Genomic DNA, 18,851 nt, shown 5'->3' with positions numbered 1-18,851 from the left:
GCTCGCGGCGTAGTAGTACGGTAGTTGTGCGGCGTGCGGACTCGGTCGCTCGCGTGAGCCACGAGGATGGAGCCAAGGTCGGTGTGGCTCTTGGCAGTGGTGTCTCAGGGGCTGAGACCAGGACTGGGGTCGCCACCGTGTCCCCACCGTAGACCAAACCCCCGGACGTGTTTCTCAGTCGGCACTGGGTCTGTTATATTATTAGAGCTATATTCTTGGTTCTTTCGGTAAAGTCACGTTGAAGGGAAACAATCAAATATATATAAAACAATAAAATTCTCACGACGTTTCGACTAACACAAACAGTCATCATCGGGTGTGAAAACCAACGGCAAGAAACATTTGGTTGGTTTTCACACCTGATGATGACTGTTTGTGTTACAGTCGAAACGTCGTGAGAATTTTATTGTTTTATGTATATTTTATTATTTTATTGTTTCCCTTCAACGTGACTTTACCGAAAGAACCAAGAATACGAATCACTGCAGTCACGAAAGCTTTAAATAAAAATTATTAGAGCTGTGCTGCAGTCCTCTGTAATAGTGTTCAACATGACAACAACACCGGTATAAACTGAGTCTCGATACAAATAATTTCCTGCTGCCACCCTAACACAGACGATGCCGGTTCCCGGACTGTACCCGGGTCACAGCAGACAGGTGGCGACCCGAGGGTGGACACTGGGGTCTCAATGTGAGGGAAGGATAGAGGATCGTACTCCAGTGTGAGTGCGGCCAATACACAGTAAGAATGTGGAGGGTAGCGGTGGAGGAAAAGGAGGTTGTGTATTTAGGAAGTAGTGCGTGTTACACGAAGGACCGGGGGAGAGTTGACGAGGGACGTCGTGTCTACAGAGAGCGGGTTGTGTTTATGGGCAAAGCTGAGTAGATTTGAAACGTCAGTATCGTGGACGGGTCCATGCTGGTCCCTTGTAATGGCTTGCTATGTTATGGCACTAAAGTAGTTCAAGTTTATTACTCGTGTGAGAGCTCAGGAGACCTGGATGAGTCTCAACTGCTAGTGACCTGGAGGGCGATGATTGCTGTTGTGCGTGTAATCCCAATTTGTGGTGTCATTCTTTTATAAACTTTGACGCCGGCACACAACGGATTAAACATGTGAATGACAAGATGCATCGTCGTTATTTTTAGCAGGGTCGGAATTTTGTTGTTGTCAGGAACTCGTTATGCGTGTGGAGCATCGTGGGAACGACTTGCATAGAGACCCACAGACTCGCTTAAAGATCCATAGACTCACTGGGTTGTGATGAAACCAGGTTCTCAAGTGTAGAGGGCCGATGGTCTCAGCCCAGTCATCAACAACTGCATGACAAAACTATCGTCGCATTCTATTTGTTTTTTTTTTCCACTTAAACTAGCAGCCCGTGCGTCCTTTGGACGTGTTCCTCACTCCCTGCAGTCAGCCAAACTTTTCTTTAGAATATAGTATGATAGCATATCCCGTGAGCTTGCTTTTGATACACGGCCGGGGTTGGAGAGTAGCTGGGGGGCAGGCGTAGCGTCAGCTCGACCCACAAACCCGGCTCAACACTGGGACGCGGGTGACGTCACCACGCAGATGTGCGCGGTGACGTTACCTGCCCACGCATCAGGATGCCAGCCAGGCTGCCAGAAATCCAGCCAGTAAAAACTTATTTTTCAAATACAAGAAATGTGTGGCGCAACGCTATCTCTCGGACTCGACATGTTTGGACTGCTGACGTGGAATGGATTGTCTTGGCAGGGCATTAACGGGTGTGGCCCCCAGTGGATAAAGAGGGCCCACCTGAAGTGACCTCAGAATAATTGATGTGATATCATCTTCTGTTCGTCATGTATTGACACGTGGGGGGGGGGGCGGTGGGGGGGCACTGCCTTGACGTATTGTTCCAAATTGGGAATTTCCTTAGTCTCGTGACTCAGTGCGTGTAGCACACTTGGTGTTTAATTAGGGAACCAGATACACACGTGCATATGTGCCATACAGTCACGTTTAAGTGATCTGCTGCTCAAATAAGCGTGGAGGCATTGGTGCTGATCTCCTGTTTACAGCCCTGCAGAGCCAGTGGTGGAAATTCCACATTCATCTGGTGAGAGGCGAGTCTATCCATGACAATAACCACAGTGGAATTTCTCCACAAAGTGGTGTACCGTTTATCGACCCTAGAGGGATAATGGGCTGAGCCAAACTTCCCCACCAGGATATGAAATCGCAACCTTCCGAGTGCTAGCTGCTCGCTCCGCCGCTGAGCTGCGTAGAAACGATTTGCACAAAAATACATAAAAAAATAACCTTTAGGTCACACCGCGGAAAGTTTCCTGCCCCCCACCCTCCTCCTCCCCCCTCCTCCCTCGCCCCTCCCCCGGCCCGGAATGAAATGTCGACAGACCGGACATGCGGTCAACACCAACGGCGGTCATCGCACCGTCTCCGCTATGCACGGAGACGGTACGGAGACGATGCGGCAGCGCTTGATAGTGGCGGTGGTGACGACGGTGACGGCGCTTGAGTGGAAACAGAGGGAAGGGCGAGAGGGGAGACCGCTTGGGCATTCAGAGAGGAGAACAACAAAACCAAAGCGCCCACCTATTGCTCTCAAATTCCCTTGTGCCTACAGATGAGAAGGGAGGAGGGCGGGGGGGATGGGTGGGTCGATGTGGACGGCCAGGCGACGTCACCACCGCAGCGAGCCACGGTGGTGACGTGGCCCGACGAACGTCTAACAGCGCACCACCCCCGCCACGCTTCCTGCAGCGCCAAACACCCCAGTGGAGCCATCGGCGCTCCTCGCAAACGTTGCTTGCACCGTGACTTTTCCTCAAGGGAGGGGGAGACGTCCGGGTGGGGTGGGGGGGGAGCCGGGGCGGGAGCCGGCTTGGGAGCCGGTGCCGTGGCGGGACCGGCGGGGCTTTTAGGCGTGCCACTTAAGTCAAAGTCACAGAGCGTGGGTTTCTGCTCAGCCCAGCGATGGAGCATTGGTGCTCATTTCCCGAGTGAGTGGGAACCGTGGTCTTGTGACCTGCGGTGTGGTGGGTGGGTGTGTGTTGTTGTTGTGGTGACGACCGGCGGTGTGGTGCTGGTGGTTGCACAGTGTATGGTGGACGAGACGAAGCAGTCCAGTGTGGTTCGACCGAGCCCTCAACATGGAAGGGAGGAGGAGTTGACCAGCGATTGGCCGCGGGGGTGGCAGCCCTCTACGCTGTGGGGGTGCTCCCACACCATACTACGGGTCCTGTATCGCTGTGGGGGTCCCGCCCTGCCCGCCCGCCCGCCCACCCACGTGTTTTTTTGCGTCTACCCGTGGTGTCACAATGAGGCTGGTGTAGACGTGATCGTCAAAGTAAGTTATTGCTCTGTTGGTATTTGATGAGCAAAGCCCGTTCGGGGATTATTGCACATGCCGATGTACGCATACACACGTGTATACTCGCGCACAAAGACAAAGATCACCACCTCCTACAGCCTGAAACAGACTTTTGGGGCAAGTGCTCTTAGCGAGCACTTATGAAGGCTGGAACGGTAACACGAAAAGGGGTGGGTGTGCCAAGCACCATGCCCGACCGCCTTTGTCTCCCCAATGACTATGTTTACACACTCTCTGAAGTACTAATTTGAGTTTAGGTTGCCTGGTTTCGTCGCGCAGCGCATTAACCGCTACTCTACCGCTGCCCACGGACACACGTACAGTACTGTACTTATAAACGCAAACGTACAAAAAATATACATAACCGCATACTGTACACGTGAACACACATACACAACCCTCTGCCTCTCACGCACACTCTCTTTGTAAGCCGTACGACTTTGTTGATTTTTCCCTTGCGGAAGCTGTGGCCGAGTTGTTGGTTTAGGAAATTGCACACAGCCCTGTACCTGGCCACAGTGTCGCACAGTCGCCCTCGGATTGGGAGGTGTTGATTAGGCGTCTGGGAGCGCCGTACACGAGATGAGCGACTCGCATCTCATTCCCTCTCAGCACGTCACTGATGGATGATGATGATGGTGGTTACGATGGCGGGTGCTGATTGTGTTGGTGATTTTTTTTAATGCGATGGTCGCCATGGTGACTGAGATGATGGTGATGACTGTCATCTGATATGTATGTTGAACTTCTTTCACACCATACATGGCCAGCCGTGCTAATCGGAGGTGCAGGGAAGGACAACAAACTAAACACAAAAAGCAGTTCTAAAGAAATTGGTTTTCAATCTCGGTTTAAAAGTGCATAGCTCCAGTGGCTTCCTAATATCGGAAGGAAGAGCGTTCCAGGCAGCCTCATAAGTGCATCTGAAATTGCGCGATGTGGTAACCGTCTTTGTTCCATGGCTAGCCAAAAGCCGCTGTGAGGATGATCGGAGTGGTGTGTGATGACGACTGCAGCGATGATTGCGATGCTGATTTTAGGGATGAGTCGGCACGAGTGTGGTGGCGACCGCGATGATCGCCGTGGAAACTCTGTGTGGCTGCGACCCGATATCACAAGGTGGATGTGATCCTCCTTCTCCGGTCACGATCCTGCCAGTTGAACCGTCAGTCAGCTGACTCAGACTCAGCCTTTAGTCAGGCGGGGGACACAATCTCAATCAGCTGACTTGGCCTTAATCGTGCGTGTGCAAGCGATCATTTGTATGCAGTTTGGTTGCACAAAAGACAAAGACGAAGATGTCCCATGAAGCCTTAACAGACTTTTAGTGCAAGTACTGTTAGCGAGCACCACGCCGAGCCGCCTTTGTCTCTCTCGTGGAAATGTATACACACCGCACCAGGTACTCATTTGAGGCTAAGTCGACCAAGGGGAGGCCCAGGGCCGTTTAAAATAATCGTTACTAGTGTTGGGCATGAGTGGGAATCGAACTCGGGTTGGCGGGTTCATAGCACAGCGCGCTAACCCGCTGCACAAACACTCCTTGCTGGTATCCGCATTCACGCATGTGCACGCATGGGGGTGCGGGATGGTGCAGCGGGCGCAGTACGGCGGTGGATCTGGATGCACAAAGTTCGCTACGGGGCAGAAATAATCGGGTGTGTCGCGCACGCGCGACTCCATTTCACGCATCGCAAGATGTTAAACATGAAAAATCAGGGGACAGTAGTCGACAAATCCAACTGCCTCCCTCGCACGGCTCCGCTCGGGAATTTCCTCCCTCCCCCGTCGTCTCAACCCCTCCCCCAAGCGCATACAGTACAATAAATAACCTTGCTCAAATCAAGAACTGCGCTAAACTTTTACCCGTTACAACTTTGATGGTGCTGGTTGCTGCTGGCCGCTGAATGCCTTTTGGCACTTTAGGGGCCCTGTGCTCGGCAACCGTGTTACAAAAACCAGTACATGCGGAGAAGGGGGGCAACCTAGGTCATGTTTTTTCTGAACTAACTCTAATTGAAATAACAAGTGTGGACTGAGCTGCGCTCCGGGTTTTTGTTACAACCCTAGCAGCCGCGTGTGACCGAGTGCAATGTAGGCTTTAGAATGGCCAAAGTCCAGGGGGTGATTGTATGCCTTGCTCAAGCCAGCCATGACCCAACGGATCATAATCACAGGGCCTCGTTACCTGTTTTGCTTTGCACTATGCCCAGTTTTTTTCGGGGTTAGGTCGCGTGAATATAAATGTGTCGTTAAACCAGTCACCACCCGACACAGCCACTTAGTAAGGTTTGTCACGTAAACAGAACATGTCAATTCGTTACAAGTTCAATGCTGTCGGTTTTCTCTCTCAATACACCGGTGTTCTGTGCTAGTAACGTTGGTTACTTTACACACCTTACTAATTGGCTGTGTCGGGTGGTGGCGTGTTTCACGACACATTTATATTCACGTGACCTAACCCGAAAAAACCCCTTATGAATTTATATTTTATTTATATTTACTCGAGAAAGGGCAATGAGTAATTATTTGTAGTAGCGTTCATATAGGGCCCTATTTAACAAACATCCTGAAATTTAGGCAATGTCCATACCCCCCCCCCTTCTCGAAGAAGGTCATATGGCAGTAGATCCGCATGCCGACAAAACTCTGCGGGTTGAGAACGCCACCGCTGCCGGAGGGTCACGTACGGCAGGCGCCAGCTCTCACTGTGAAGCTCGGAGGAGGAACCCGCCAATCTGGTTGTGGCGGTGGCGCGGTGGTGGCCTGCACACGGCCGCCGAAGTCTCACAAAGAGCCAAAGGCACACGTGCGTTCCTGGCCAGGGTGTGACGGCGCACCCGTCGACGCGTTCGCGCCCAGCTGCGCGCAGTGATTAGGACCCCCCCCCTCCCCACATTGTTCTTCCGCTCGTTTAACCCAGAAAGCCTCACCGAGTCTCAAGGCTCGTTTTCAGGAGGGTCCTACCAACTTTTTTTGCAGTAGGGGGGCAATGCTGCTGCTGCGTGTGATCCACATTTGAGGAATTAGCGGTGTAATTTTTCAGCATTGGGATGTTTGGCCAATAGCAGTTACACTGTGTTTGCTTAGCTATGGCAGGAAACTGGAGAACTCTGATAAGACCCAAGTGGAACAGAGGGAGAACATACACACTCCACCACGGCGCTTCTGCCAGGCTAGGTGCATACTGACACACACTCACACTGCAGAACAGGGCGATAACATACAAAGTCCACAGAAAGGTGCAAGAGTTGGCAATTGAACTCAGGTGCTCTTTGCTGTGAGGCACCATTGTTATCGCTGCGCTGCTGCCACAATGCAGTCCTCGCATCGTGAGTGGGGTTTACGCATCACAAACAGACAAGGCATCTGACGATTTCCCCTTGGGCAATAAATATAGAAATTCATATTTCGCGATTCAATTAATTCCATCTCGTTTGTATTGTTTGCGTGTTCCGTCACGTTCCGTCTCGTTTGTTCCCTCAGCCTGAAGGCGACATCGGCGAGGCTAACAATTTGCACGCCCCGTCTGATAATTAATTGATTCTCAAGCGCGAGGCGTTGGCGCGGCCCTTGGCTGCGAGGGGGAGGGGCGCCCACGCCCCAGCCCAGCATGCGAGGGCCGCGCGGCACGGCACTCGCCGCTGGTCGTGGACCTTCGCGGCCCTGCAGCTTAAACCCTAGCGAGGTGGCGAAGTGGGTAGCACAGGCGGGGCAATCTGCCAGTCATATAAATTTCCCTTTGACACATGGTTACCTCAAAGTGCACTTAGCCTGGCACAAGCGCTGCGGTGACGTCACCTTCACTTAGTGGCGAATGGCGGGTGTTGTTGGAGTGGTGGTGCAGTGGGTTTCACAGTTTGCTAACCTCCGTGACCCTAGTTCGATTCCCAGCCACGGATAACATCAGTGTATATCTGTGCGTGTGTGAGTGGGTAACGGTAGTGTCACGGTTCGCACACTGCGCTATGAATCCGGCGACCCGAGTTCGATCTCAATTCCTGACCAACACCAGTGACGATTATTTGAACCAGTCCTGGCCCTTCCCGATATCCCCCTTATAGCCTCTACATACTTGTGGGGCAAGTTCTGTTAGCGAGCACCTGTGAAGGTCGGCGCGACACAAGAAGGGAGTTGGTGGCCAGCACCACACCCAGCCGTCTTTGTCTCCCTAGTAGCGATGGTTACACACAGCACCAGGTTCTCATTTTAGGCTGAATTAACACACGTTAACACACGCAATCGTGTACACACATGTACACATACAGGAACCCACTTCCCCACCAGTTCTGTGCTGATGAATGGGTTCTGCTTTTGGCTGCACTGAACGCTGTCACAATGTCCCTCATTTGTGGAACCCAACTCACTTGCGGTGGCTTGGCCAATTCAAATAGCCATTTTGTACACATGCCCGGGCACAGTGGCGCCTGTCCGCAATTAATCTGGGCCTTTGGAAGCAAGGATTGGTGGATCACACGTACGATTTGCGCGGTTCCACTGGTTCTGTGTGGCCAAGTGGTTTGGTTTTGTTGTTATAGCGTTTTAGTGTGCTGTAGCATATGTTATGGGTTGCCACACATTTGTGTTATAGGTTTCACAGCGAAACCAGTGGTGCCACACATTCACACGTGCTTTCCTTCATATTCCAGTTGGAATGGTGTGGGTAAGTGGCTTCGTTCCGAATGTCAGACAAAGATCAAACTTACAACCAACTTCCCTTCGGTCACTAAGTTGCCTGCGAGTAGGCTTTCTTGAATAAATTAATGTTATTTAAAATTTAATGTAGCCCTTGGCGAATTGGTGATGTGCTGGGACACGTGTGCAGTATGGAGGTGGATGGAGTGAGCAATTTGGCAGGGAAGCATCGTTGATGTAGTCAGGGGGAGGAGGAAGGAGAATTGCAATGGCTGGGACGTGGCGCAGGTTGGAGCAGGAGGCCAGGTCACCGACAGGGGAGTGGCACCCAGAGGTCATGTGACCAATGGGAAGGAAGCTCTGAAGCCACATGTAGGTGGTGGCGGTAAGAGCGGTCCTGGAAGGACGTGTGGACAATGAGAAGAGTAAGCCCTTGAGCCAGATGGTGGCGGCGGCGATGATAATGTAAAGAGTGAGGTCGGGAGATAACTTCACAACCGTTTTGGGAATCTGGCAGAAGGGAGTGATGGCAAGCTGTCGTGCCGGCAAGCGCTTTGATACGACAATGTTCCGTGCAACGACCATTGGCTGGGTTTGAACTACGCGTAGAATTGTGGCAGTGCCGGTACATGACGAACATGGAGAAATTTTTCCCGACCTCCTCCCCCCTCCCGCACACTGTGATGTCAGAGAGGGTTATGTGTTGAGGTATGAATGGGCAAAAAAAGAGCATGCAGGAGGCATTGAGGTCACCAGAAAAACCCCAACCAACTGCTCTTGTCAAGCGAAATCACATTTCCTTCCATTGTGGTTCCGCTTTGCACTGAATCGTTTGTGTGAGTGTGTTAGCGGGCGTGGTGCTGGCCACCCACCCCGTCGTCTGCCGTGCCGTCCTTCATAGGTGCTCTCTAACAGCACCTGCCGCTCCAGTCTGTGAAGGCTCCACGGGGGGATCTTTGTGTGTGTTGGGGAGCAGTAGTGTCGTGGTTTGCGCGCTGCGCTACAAACCTGCCAACCCGAGTTCAATTCCCGCTCATGGGCAACACAAGTGATAATTATCTGAACCGGTCCTGGGCATCCCCTAGTTGTTTTCGGCCTCAAATAAGTACCTGGTACAATGCATAAATAACGCCACAAGGTAGACAAGACGGCCAGGCGTGGTGCTGGCCACCCACACCATGTGCTGTGTTGGCCTTAATAGGTGCTCGCAAACAGCACTTGCCCCCAACAGTCTGACGCTACAAGGGATCTTTATCTTTGTGCCGTGTATGCTCGTGTTTTTGCGAGCGCTTCTCTAATTTGCGTCAGCACGTGTGATGTTTGTGCGGATGCGGTCCGATTTGAGAGCCATGTGGCATTTTGGGCCCAGGCTTTTGAAGCCCCCGATTACACCAGCGTTTGTCAACGTTTCTTTTTTTGCACGTTCACATACGCACGGCCCTCGTCGTCAAGCCGTGGCTGGATGAGTGCCGGTGGCCCGCTCCCATGTGCCTCCGCCACTGCGCGCGCCCGGGAGTTCCACGCGTCACTGTTCAGGCACGCGTGCCAGCACGCGTTGACCGCAAATGCACGCTAGCTTGTCATCGCCCAAACAATGACGGCACCCACCCCATGGGCGCTGGGCCCCTCGTTTTAGCAAATGCAATGCTGGCTCGGCGAGGAGGGGCCCCCGCCCTCGCACCGTTGGGCGATTCGTGAGGACTGCATCGAGCGTAGGAATCTGCGAGCACGCGGTTTGACGGGGCGAGGTCTCGCTAACTGGACCCTCGCCATTCTGCCGCCAACGCCGATTCTGCGCGTCCGGGTAGTAACCGCTGACTGCCACTGAGTTTGCGGTTCTTACTGAAGTCAGCAGTTCTCAAAGCCTTACAGACGGGCACAGGCTGCAGCATGGATACCGTGCAGGAACATATGCCTTACTAACACAAATAAGACACGAAACATTGAGCTACGATACATTCATATCAAATATGGGTAAAAAATGATAAATATGCCTGGCATCTTATTCAGATGAGAACATGCTCTGGAAAGGAAGATGCTCCTAAACCTATACCTGGTGTCAGGAAAGTTAAACAGGTCTAATCTCAAACACAAGACAAAGCTCCCCCATATACCACCTATGAATGCCAGAACAGCACTCGAGCGGTTGGGTGGCCAGCACTACGCCCGGTGGCCTTTGTCTTCCGAGTGGCAACGTTTACACGCTGCATCAGATACTCATTTAAGGCTGAATACACCTAGGGGAGGCTCAACCGGTTCAGATAATCATCACTGCTGTTGGCCATGAGCGGGAATTGAACTAGGGTCGCCGGGTTGGTGGCGCAGCGCAACTAACAACTGCACCACCACTTTCCACACACACAACAACAACAACAACAACCGCCATTCGCCACTAAGTGGTGGTGACGTCACCACGACGCTTGTGCCAGGCTATGTGCACCTTGAGGCCACGTGAAGCGCGCACACACGCGCGTACGAGGTTATAAATTGTGTCGTTGCTCTATCCCGTAAAGAAGAGGGCAGCACTCTCCCTAAACGTTTTTAGTGTTTGTCGCATGACAGTCGCAGCTATATTTTAATTATCAGAGCTGGAATTTTGCACAAATTAAGTGTAGAACCAAATTTGATATAATTGTGTTTTTTTTGGCAGTCAATGGTTTAGACCATCAACTCACTACACTTGGAAACTCTGTTTAATCATAAACCTGGTCTAAGTCTATGGGGTCTGTGGCTTTCTGTGAGTCTACAGGTCTATATGTAGGTCTGGTTCCATAAGTAAGTTATTGGTGACTGGGCTGAGACCATCAACTCCCTACACTTGAGAACAAAGTTTAATCAGAAACCCAGTCTACGTAAGTATGTGGCTCTCTCTTTGAGTCTACAGGTCTCTATATACGTCTCTGGGGTCTCTTTGTGAGTCTACAAATCTGTGAGTCTCTATGTGAGTAAACTAAATTTTTACTCATTGGTTTTTTCGGTAAAGTCACGTATGTAGAAATACAATAAAATTATATTAAAACAAAAAACAATCACGACGTTTCGATCACAACGCAAGCGATCTTCATCAGGTGTCAAGAACAAATCACGGAGGTAAATCCAACAAAAAGATGAGAGACGAGAATTCAACAAACCTGAATAAACATTATGTGAAGCACATTCAGTCAGGCCAACAACACAGACACTTCCTGGCGGACCACGAATTTCAGAAGAGAGTTAAATTTCGTGTTCAACCTTTGGATTGCACATACCAGCATAGATAGAATATAATTTTATTGTATTTCTACATACGTGACTTTACCGAAAAAACCAATGAGTAATTTTATGCAGTCACGAAAGCTTTAATACTTTATCAAACAATTTTTATTGGTGACAGCTGAGACCACCATCAACTCGCTCGACTTAGGACCCCGGTTGAATTGCAGGCGGTGGCTGAATCCCGGATAGGAGCCCAAGCTCTCAGCACCGTTGCGAGCTCAGCGTTTCTCCCGTGTGGGCCACACTTTGGACGTGACCACTACCACGATTATTTTTACTCTTACTGCGGCTGTAGCCTATAGTTGCTGACTCTTGACCGAGGTTGGGTGTTTGTTGGTCATGCGGTTGTGGCTGTTTTATTTGGTCAGCGTTGCACTGTGCAGATATCTGCCCGACACACGGAACACCTCTTGCTGTACGTCCTCTTGCAGTCACCACACTCTTACATGGCAAGCCGAGGTGGGCGCCTCATGCGGGCTCCACATCCCAATCCCCATGTGATCCAGCAACCCTCTGCTCGCTGCGTTTGTACGAGTGAACTGCTAATACTCCAGAACCAATTCTTGTTCCTCCGTTTTTACTTGGACATTTTGTACTGGACCGTCTCTGCCCCTGCCTCAGGCCCCCCTTGCTAAAAGAGGCTTTGTTGTGACCTGTAAACATATCTATACGCTTACTCACCGAGGAAACTCTCCCCAAGTCTCAAGACTTTTTTTGCAGGAAGGGTCCTGCCAAGTTTTTGCGGTAGGGGGCGACAGTTGTCGCTGAACCGTTTCCCAGTTGAGTAACTTGCAGCGTCATGTTTCTAACATTTTTGTTTATATTTGTTAATAGCCTCTGCCAAATTTGGACCGTGATGCTGGCATGTGACGGCAATGCTCTTCGAAAGACGCCGCCGGATCTGTGCCGCCCGCTGTAAGGGAACCCAGACCGCGCGTAGTGCTCTGTACAGGTAACACGCGCTGTGTTTAATAATCGGGGCGGCCTGCCGGATTGCAACTGCAACGAGCGGTGAAGGCACTGCTGCAAAACCGTGCCACCCTCACAGAGGATGCGCGTGCAGTGTACTGGGTAGCGTAGCGAAATCGCCTAGCGTAGTGGGTTACGAATCGGGTTTTGAATTGGGTAGCGGTTTCATCTAGGTATGTTGAACTTCATTCGCACCATACGTAGCCAACCGTGGGAATGATGCGCGGAGGCGCCGGTCACTACCAATTGGGCTCTCACGACGTGCGTGTTTAGTTGTGAGCGTGTTTTACGTGATGTGCAAAGTGTATGCAAGTTCTATGCTAATGTTGCCTCCAGGCCACTCGAACAAACGAGCAGAAAACCTCCCAGACGGGTGAATCGAGACGGACGATGGAAAGGAGATGGACGAAAGGAGACAGATCGGACTAGAGAAACTATACAAACAGGAGGGCACAAACAAGACTAAATGTCATTGATTCTGGAATCGCAGAATATTTGTCCATTTACTGTGGGGGGGGGGGGGGGGGTTGTGCTGGGTGTGGTGGAGAGTTGCTGCGCGTGGTTGTCAAGTGATGAGTGGCCAATGTTTACCGTGCACAGCTGCCCGGGGGCTCACGGTGGCTCCTGCGTCAGCCACTCCACCCCCCACTCACCCCCACCCCCTCCACACGAACATCCCGCTAGCGAAGCGCCGATCATGTCAACCTTCATAGGTCGGGGAGGGGGGGGGGTTAGGGCAAAGGTCTCCCGTATAGCCTTCACAGACTGTTGGGGCAAGTGCTGTGAGCGAGCACCTATGAAGGCAGGAATGGCACACAAAGGGGGTGGGTGGCCAACACCACGCCCGACCGCCTTTGTCTCCCCAGTGGCAATGTTTATATACTGGCAACTTGGGTCACTGGGTTCAGAGAGTAACGCGCTAACCGCTGTGCCACCGTTCCCCACTGACCCAGCCAATGATGAAGTGCTCATGTTGTTGTTGGACGGTGTGTTGATGGGTAGCTACTGTATGTCGGTAGGTACGTGTGTGTGTGGGTACGTGTGTTGGTCTTTGTGGGTAGGTGCTTGCGAACAGTACTTAGCCCAGTCTGTTAAAGGCCATACGGGGGATCTTTGTCTTTGTAAGTATTGCGTACCGCGTGTATTTTATCAGTTTGTTACGTTGTCCACTGCGGTGGCCTCTCGTGCGTTCCCACCTGGCCACATGTACCCATTCAGCTGACAGGTGAACGTGTGGCGCGCAGGTGTCCGGCTTGGGCCTCGTGATCGTGGGGGCACTGGCGCAGGCCCACGTGGGGGCCTTCGGGAAGCTTTCGGACAACGCCACCACAGGGGCCCCCGTCCTCCTCATCGTCGTCGGCTCCATCATCTTCGTCGTCGCCTTCTTCGGCTGCTTCGGCTCCATCAAGGAGAACCGCTGCATGCTGGGAACGGTGCGTCGCAGGGCGCTCCGCCGTGCAGGGCAGGGTGCTCCACGCAGGGTGCTCCATATAGGATGCTCCGTGCAGGATGCTCCCTGCAGGGTGCTCCGTGCAGGGTGCCCTGCAGGGTGCTCCCTGCATGGTAGGGTGCCCTGTGCAGGATGCTTCGTGCTCTGTGCAGCGTTAAAATGGATTTGAATCACCACTAAACCGGTAAGTCATCACACTGCAAGTGGAGGAACTGGTCTTGACATTTGCCCCCCCCACCCCCGCTATCCCTGCATGCCACAGTTCACGGCGTTGCTGGTGATCATCTTGCTCGTGGAGATCGCTGCCGGCATCGCCGCCTTTGTCTTCAAGGACAAGGTGAGGGGATGGGACGTTAGTTGAGTTCGCTTTGATTATGTTCAATCCAGGTGAGAACCCAAGCAAGACCAGGGTAGAGTTTCATCTGCCATAGTGGCCTGGGGGCGTGCGCATGATCCCAACCGGAGTGATTTTGTGGCATCATTTTTCGAATTTGGAAAATGTGGACGGTGAGACGCCGGCAGCACGCAACAGGCCCGCTCTTGTTAATGATGTCGCAAGCGAAGCGGGACAGCGCATGGTGTTAACTCGGTTTTTTCGCACGCACGCGCGCCGCAGTAATAACTTGGGTCCGCCCGCCAGATTCTCGAACCGCAAACCTCCGCAACGAGCAGCAAATGCGCCGGTGCCGTGTCGTCACCGCTCGCCCTGTCCTCTCTCCGCAGATCAAAGGCTACTTCACCAAGGACCTCGAGGCCCTGTACAACAAATACCCCGGCAAGGCCGGCGAGGCCAAGATCATCGACGACATGCAGCAGAAGGCAAGTGGGCCACGGCTACTCTCGCTATGACCGCCCCCCTCGGGGCCCACACGCCGCCGGGCTCTGTGGATCCTTGGCAGCCTGGATTTGGACCCCCCCACCACCCCCCTCCCCTCGACTGATCACGGTCACCCCCACCCCATCCCACTTTCAGGGCCAATGTTTTACTTATTTGCTTACCATGTTCTACTCATTCATCCACGAGAGCCACATGGAGTCACGGGGTTGTTTTCACGATCCCGCCTGCTGCATTGGGTTTTTATTTGTAAGATGTGTTCAGCCGATTAACGATGATGAGTTGCGATTTTATTCAAGTGGGAAGAGGAAACCGGAGCACCCTGAGAGAAGCCACGCCTTGCGTGAGAGGGCAGCAACGGCTCTATCCCCGTACAGATGGCAACAGAAGGAAACTGGTCCATACTTTGCTTTACCGCCTTTTCCTGGGCGAGCCAGGGTACGGCTCCTCAACGCCCACCCACGGGAAGGGAGTTTCGCAACACCTTGTGCGGTGGTTCACCGACCCTCGTTGCTGCCTCCACAGTGCTGGGTTACAGGCAGCCACACGCAGCGTAGCCAGCACGAGCGAGTCGAGAGATGAAGCCTCCACACAGGGAGGCCTTAATCGAGCTGTCGAATTGCACGTTGCTACACGTTGTCGTTGTTGCTGTGATTCTCATCGCCTTGGCGATTATCCTGGGTGGCGCACGGTGAGGCGTGTTTGATGGAGATGTCCTCCATCACGCCAGGAGTGGCGTCCCAGGGACGCTCTGCATCTCGCATCTCATCTCTGAGCATTTGAATGGGCGCCCCCAGTGGCAGCTGTTCCTGTGCGGTACAAGGTTACTCAGCACCTCATGTGCGAGCGGGCGTTAATTATGATAAGCACATTTATTTGACCAGCACCACAGTTCAATGTCACAAGGCCAAAACCTGTCGCGATGCCCGAGTGTAGAGCGTTGTCAGTAGGGGCGATAATAGCTGCTGCTCCTGCTGCTGCCGCTACTACTGCATAATCCCATTTGAGTGATTCGCGGTGTACTTCATCGAATTTGGCAAAATGTGACCGTGACGCCGGCACACTCGTTTTAAATGTCGCGGGATCTTTACCATCCGCTGTGAAGCATACGGTCGCTTGCTGTTTTACGGTTAATATCACAACCGTGGGTAATAACCAGGGAGGCCTGTCAGGTTCGAACCTCGAATCCGTGCTGGGCCTGCATTTGGCGCCAATTGAGAGGTGACGGTGTGTTCCTGTGTCTGCGTGTTCAGCTCCAGTGCTGCGGCGCTTTAAACTACACGGAGTGGTTGAATTACACCACCTGGAATAATGTACAGGAGCATCGTGGCAGCACTCCAGACTCCTGCTGCATACAAGTAACAACTGACTGTGGCAAGGGCAAGGCACTAGAGGCGGTCCCACAGAATATCTTCACAAAGGTAAGGAGACACGGAGTGGGGTGAGGAAACTGGGTGCTGTGGGGAGACACGGGGTGCGGTGACGAGACACGGAGTGCGGTTGTCTTCCCCAGCCCTGTGTGCCGGAGCTCGAGAAGACGCTGCATGATAGCCTCGTGTGGATCGGAGCCGTCGTTCTTGGCATAGGTCTGGCCCAGGTAAGAGGGCCACCCCCACACGCTGACCCCCACACGCTGTCCTCTATGCGGTAGTGAGTCAGGAGGCTCTAAGTGTGTGAAATTAACACTTTTGTTTTACTTTTAGCTGGTGGCTAAAATTCCGAGATGCAGAAAGAACAGTGAGGCGGGGGAAGTGAGGTGGCAGGGGCGGGGCCATAGCACCCGCCCCAAAACTCTCTGCATCCCATTTCGTGACCCGAGCAGGAATTGCTGGCAATCTTGATTCACCGTGACGACCTGGCGACTCACCGTGGCCACCACCCCCTCCCGCCTCACTGGCCGTGTGTGTGTGTGCGCTGCCACTTTTGCGTTGCAGATAATCGGTGTCATGCTGACCTGCTGCCTCATGAAGGGGATCAAGGACACGTACGAGACCTTCTAGCCCACACGCCGCCACGGCCCCCGACGCCTGTCGCCCACCCCCCTACCCTCCCTCTGTCCTCGTGTCCCCAACACGATACCAAATCCCTCACCATCAACCTCCTTCACTATTAGTCCCTCTGGAGTTTACCACCCTCCTGCTCTGCTTCCCCTGAGAGGGCAGTGCGGGCGTTGCACTCCGCTCTGCGTTTAAATCGTCTGTGCACCCCCCCCCCCCCCGAAGGGCCAGCGTTACTTCTCCCATGGGTCCCTGTGGCCACAGCTCAATTCGGTTCTGCCAGAGGTGGCACATCTTGCTTGTTGCGATCGCTGCGTTGTTGCTGCTGCTGCTGTTGTTGTACGGCTTCGTGAATAGCAACTTAATACCGCTCACCGTGAATGTCCAATAATAATAGCGACAGATTGTGCGTTAACTTGCTTGTCAAACAGCGTTAGTGCATACTGTGCTTTATTGACGGTGTAGAGATGTTGGCACAGCTCAAGGGTTGCTATCTCAAGGTGGGACCGTGGCCGCGGGTTGAGGGGGAGCAGGGGGTCTCCCCCCATCACGGGGACATCAGACGGAGGCGGGGAGGATTGGGAGAGGGCGGGCAGGGGTTTGTGAGAGCGACTGGGCCATGGCCTCGCACTGTAAACACCAGCAGTGAGAATCGAGTGAGATGTTCCATCGGTGTGATCGGGATTGGAGATTCGGATCAGGCTTGGCTGTGCATTTTATGGCTTGGCCCAATTTGGTTTGGGTTGGGTAGGACCCCCCTGATTCGCTGATGCCATCATAGAAACGGCTCTCGAGCTCGTGTCTCATTGGCTAGTACGCTATCTCCCTGACCCCCCTGACCCCACCCCCTAACAGATTGCACTTACCCCTCCTGTTGCCAGGTGTGACTGTACACCAATTGCTTTTCGCTGCACGCATATTCACAGCCTCTTCATAGTGATGGCCAACCATGGCCCTCTCCTGGCCACGGTGGATCTGAACCCACAAATGCCACAGCTCCCTTCCCACCTTCCTTCCAGCTGCATTCCTACCGCTCTACCCCCTTATACGACTTAACAAAACATTCCAGCTTGTATAAGTAGACAAAATAACATAACCTCGTTTAGTGATATTTTCTCGTATAATTTGAATGTAATTGTACTTTCTGTGCTTGCGTAGACTAGTGTCATTGCTTAAAACTATAGTAAGAGCTATATCTGTAAAGTCCCACGGGAAAATCCACATCTTGATGACGGTGGTGGCACGTTGCGATCTCTACGAAGGTCAAACGCATTGGATCTCGCATCTTCGTGTTGCGCGTGCCACTGTCCGAGACGGTGAGAGCGAGAGGAATAAATCTGCGGACCCATTGAGATCTATTATTCAACAACTTGACCCTCGGAGATTTATTCTAGCAGAGCAGTACTGTACCGACTACCCAAAGATGGTCACGCACGTGGGCCAGCCATTGCAGTAGCCATGTGGACTCGCGGTGGTGATTGTCGCCGAACAACTTCGCGGTTTGACAAGACTCCCAACAACGTCGTGAGTTCACATACCTTGGTCGCGGGGGTCGACTCATAGACCACCCCCAACCCGTGTGCGTCACCCGCATCACTTCACTAAGATTAAACCGACTTTCAGAGTCGCGATTCGATTCCGGAATTCCCTTCTGCCACTGGTTGGGCCTGCATGTAGACTGAGTCGTAGCTGCAGTGTTTATGCGAATCCAACCTGCTGTCATGCGGTTGTTAGGTGCGTGACGCGAGCGGAAGAATGGGACCCCATTGAGAGGCACTCGCTCTCACGATCTTGAGTGTCGCTGCTGTCGAGCTTAACGCAGGCACCCGCCTCCACGCGGTGCCGAACCCTGAGGTGTGCGGAGCACGGCGGTGTAAACTCAACCCTGGCCTCCGTTTGATAAATAAATAATAAAGGCATGGTCTATTCGGGGTTGACAGCCGTCCGAGCCTCCTTGTGTGTGCGAGGCTGCTGAGCCTTCCCCCAGGAACTTCGGTCTCCTCCCACACAACAAACTGGAGCTTAAATGACCTCAAGGATGGATCAAGCCTGGCACATGCGCTGCAGTGACATCACCGACGCTTCGTGGAAAATGCCGACTGAAGGAATCCATGTCACCTAAAGGTTTTTGGTGGGCTGGAGAAAAAATGCCAAACGAGGCACCCCCCCCCCCCACCCTTGCTGAGGCCCACTCAGCCTTCTGCCCCACCTAAACTGCCACAACCCTTCTCAACCTGTGTACAGCAAAGTGTTGTGTGGGTTTAGTTGTACAAGCCACAGAGAGGAGTGTCTGCATGTGCCATGTGGTGATGTATAGCAGTATAATAGCAATGCTTTACATGGTGA

General features: G+C 52.8%; 1 protein-coding gene across 1 annotated transcript in view; it reads left to right on the top strand.

Moving 5' to 3' along the window:
* LOC116948602 (CD63 antigen-like) overlaps nt 1-18,440 on the top strand; it is a 30,745-nt gene extending 12,305 nt beyond the window's left edge. The window contains exons 3-8 of the mRNA XM_032965429.2: nt 13,468-13,656; nt 13,936-14,010; nt 14,397-14,492; nt 15,762-15,929; nt 16,022-16,105; nt 16,443-18,440. Of these exons, the coding sequence (XP_032821320.2) occupies nt 13,468-13,656; nt 13,936-14,010; nt 14,397-14,492; nt 15,762-15,929; nt 16,022-16,105; nt 16,443-16,508 (678 nt within the window). The 3' untranslated portion in view covers nt 16,509-18,440. The remainder of the gene's footprint in view (nt 1-13,467; nt 13,657-13,935; nt 14,011-14,396; nt 14,493-15,761; nt 15,930-16,021; nt 16,106-16,442) is intronic.
* The last annotated feature ends 411 nt before the right edge of the window (nt 18,441-18,851 follow it).

Source organism: Petromyzon marinus, chromosome 34 (genome assembly GCF_048934315.1).
Source record: "Petromyzon marinus isolate PM22_M1 ecotype Great Lakes invasive population chromosome 34, UKy_Petmar_22M1.pri1.0, whole genome shotgun sequence".
In the NCBI taxonomy this organism is placed as follows: Eukaryota; Metazoa; Chordata; class Hyperoartia; order Petromyzontiformes; family Petromyzontidae; genus Petromyzon; species Petromyzon marinus.
Note: the sequence above shows the minus strand (reverse complement) of the source record. Positions and strands in the feature narration are given on the sequence as shown.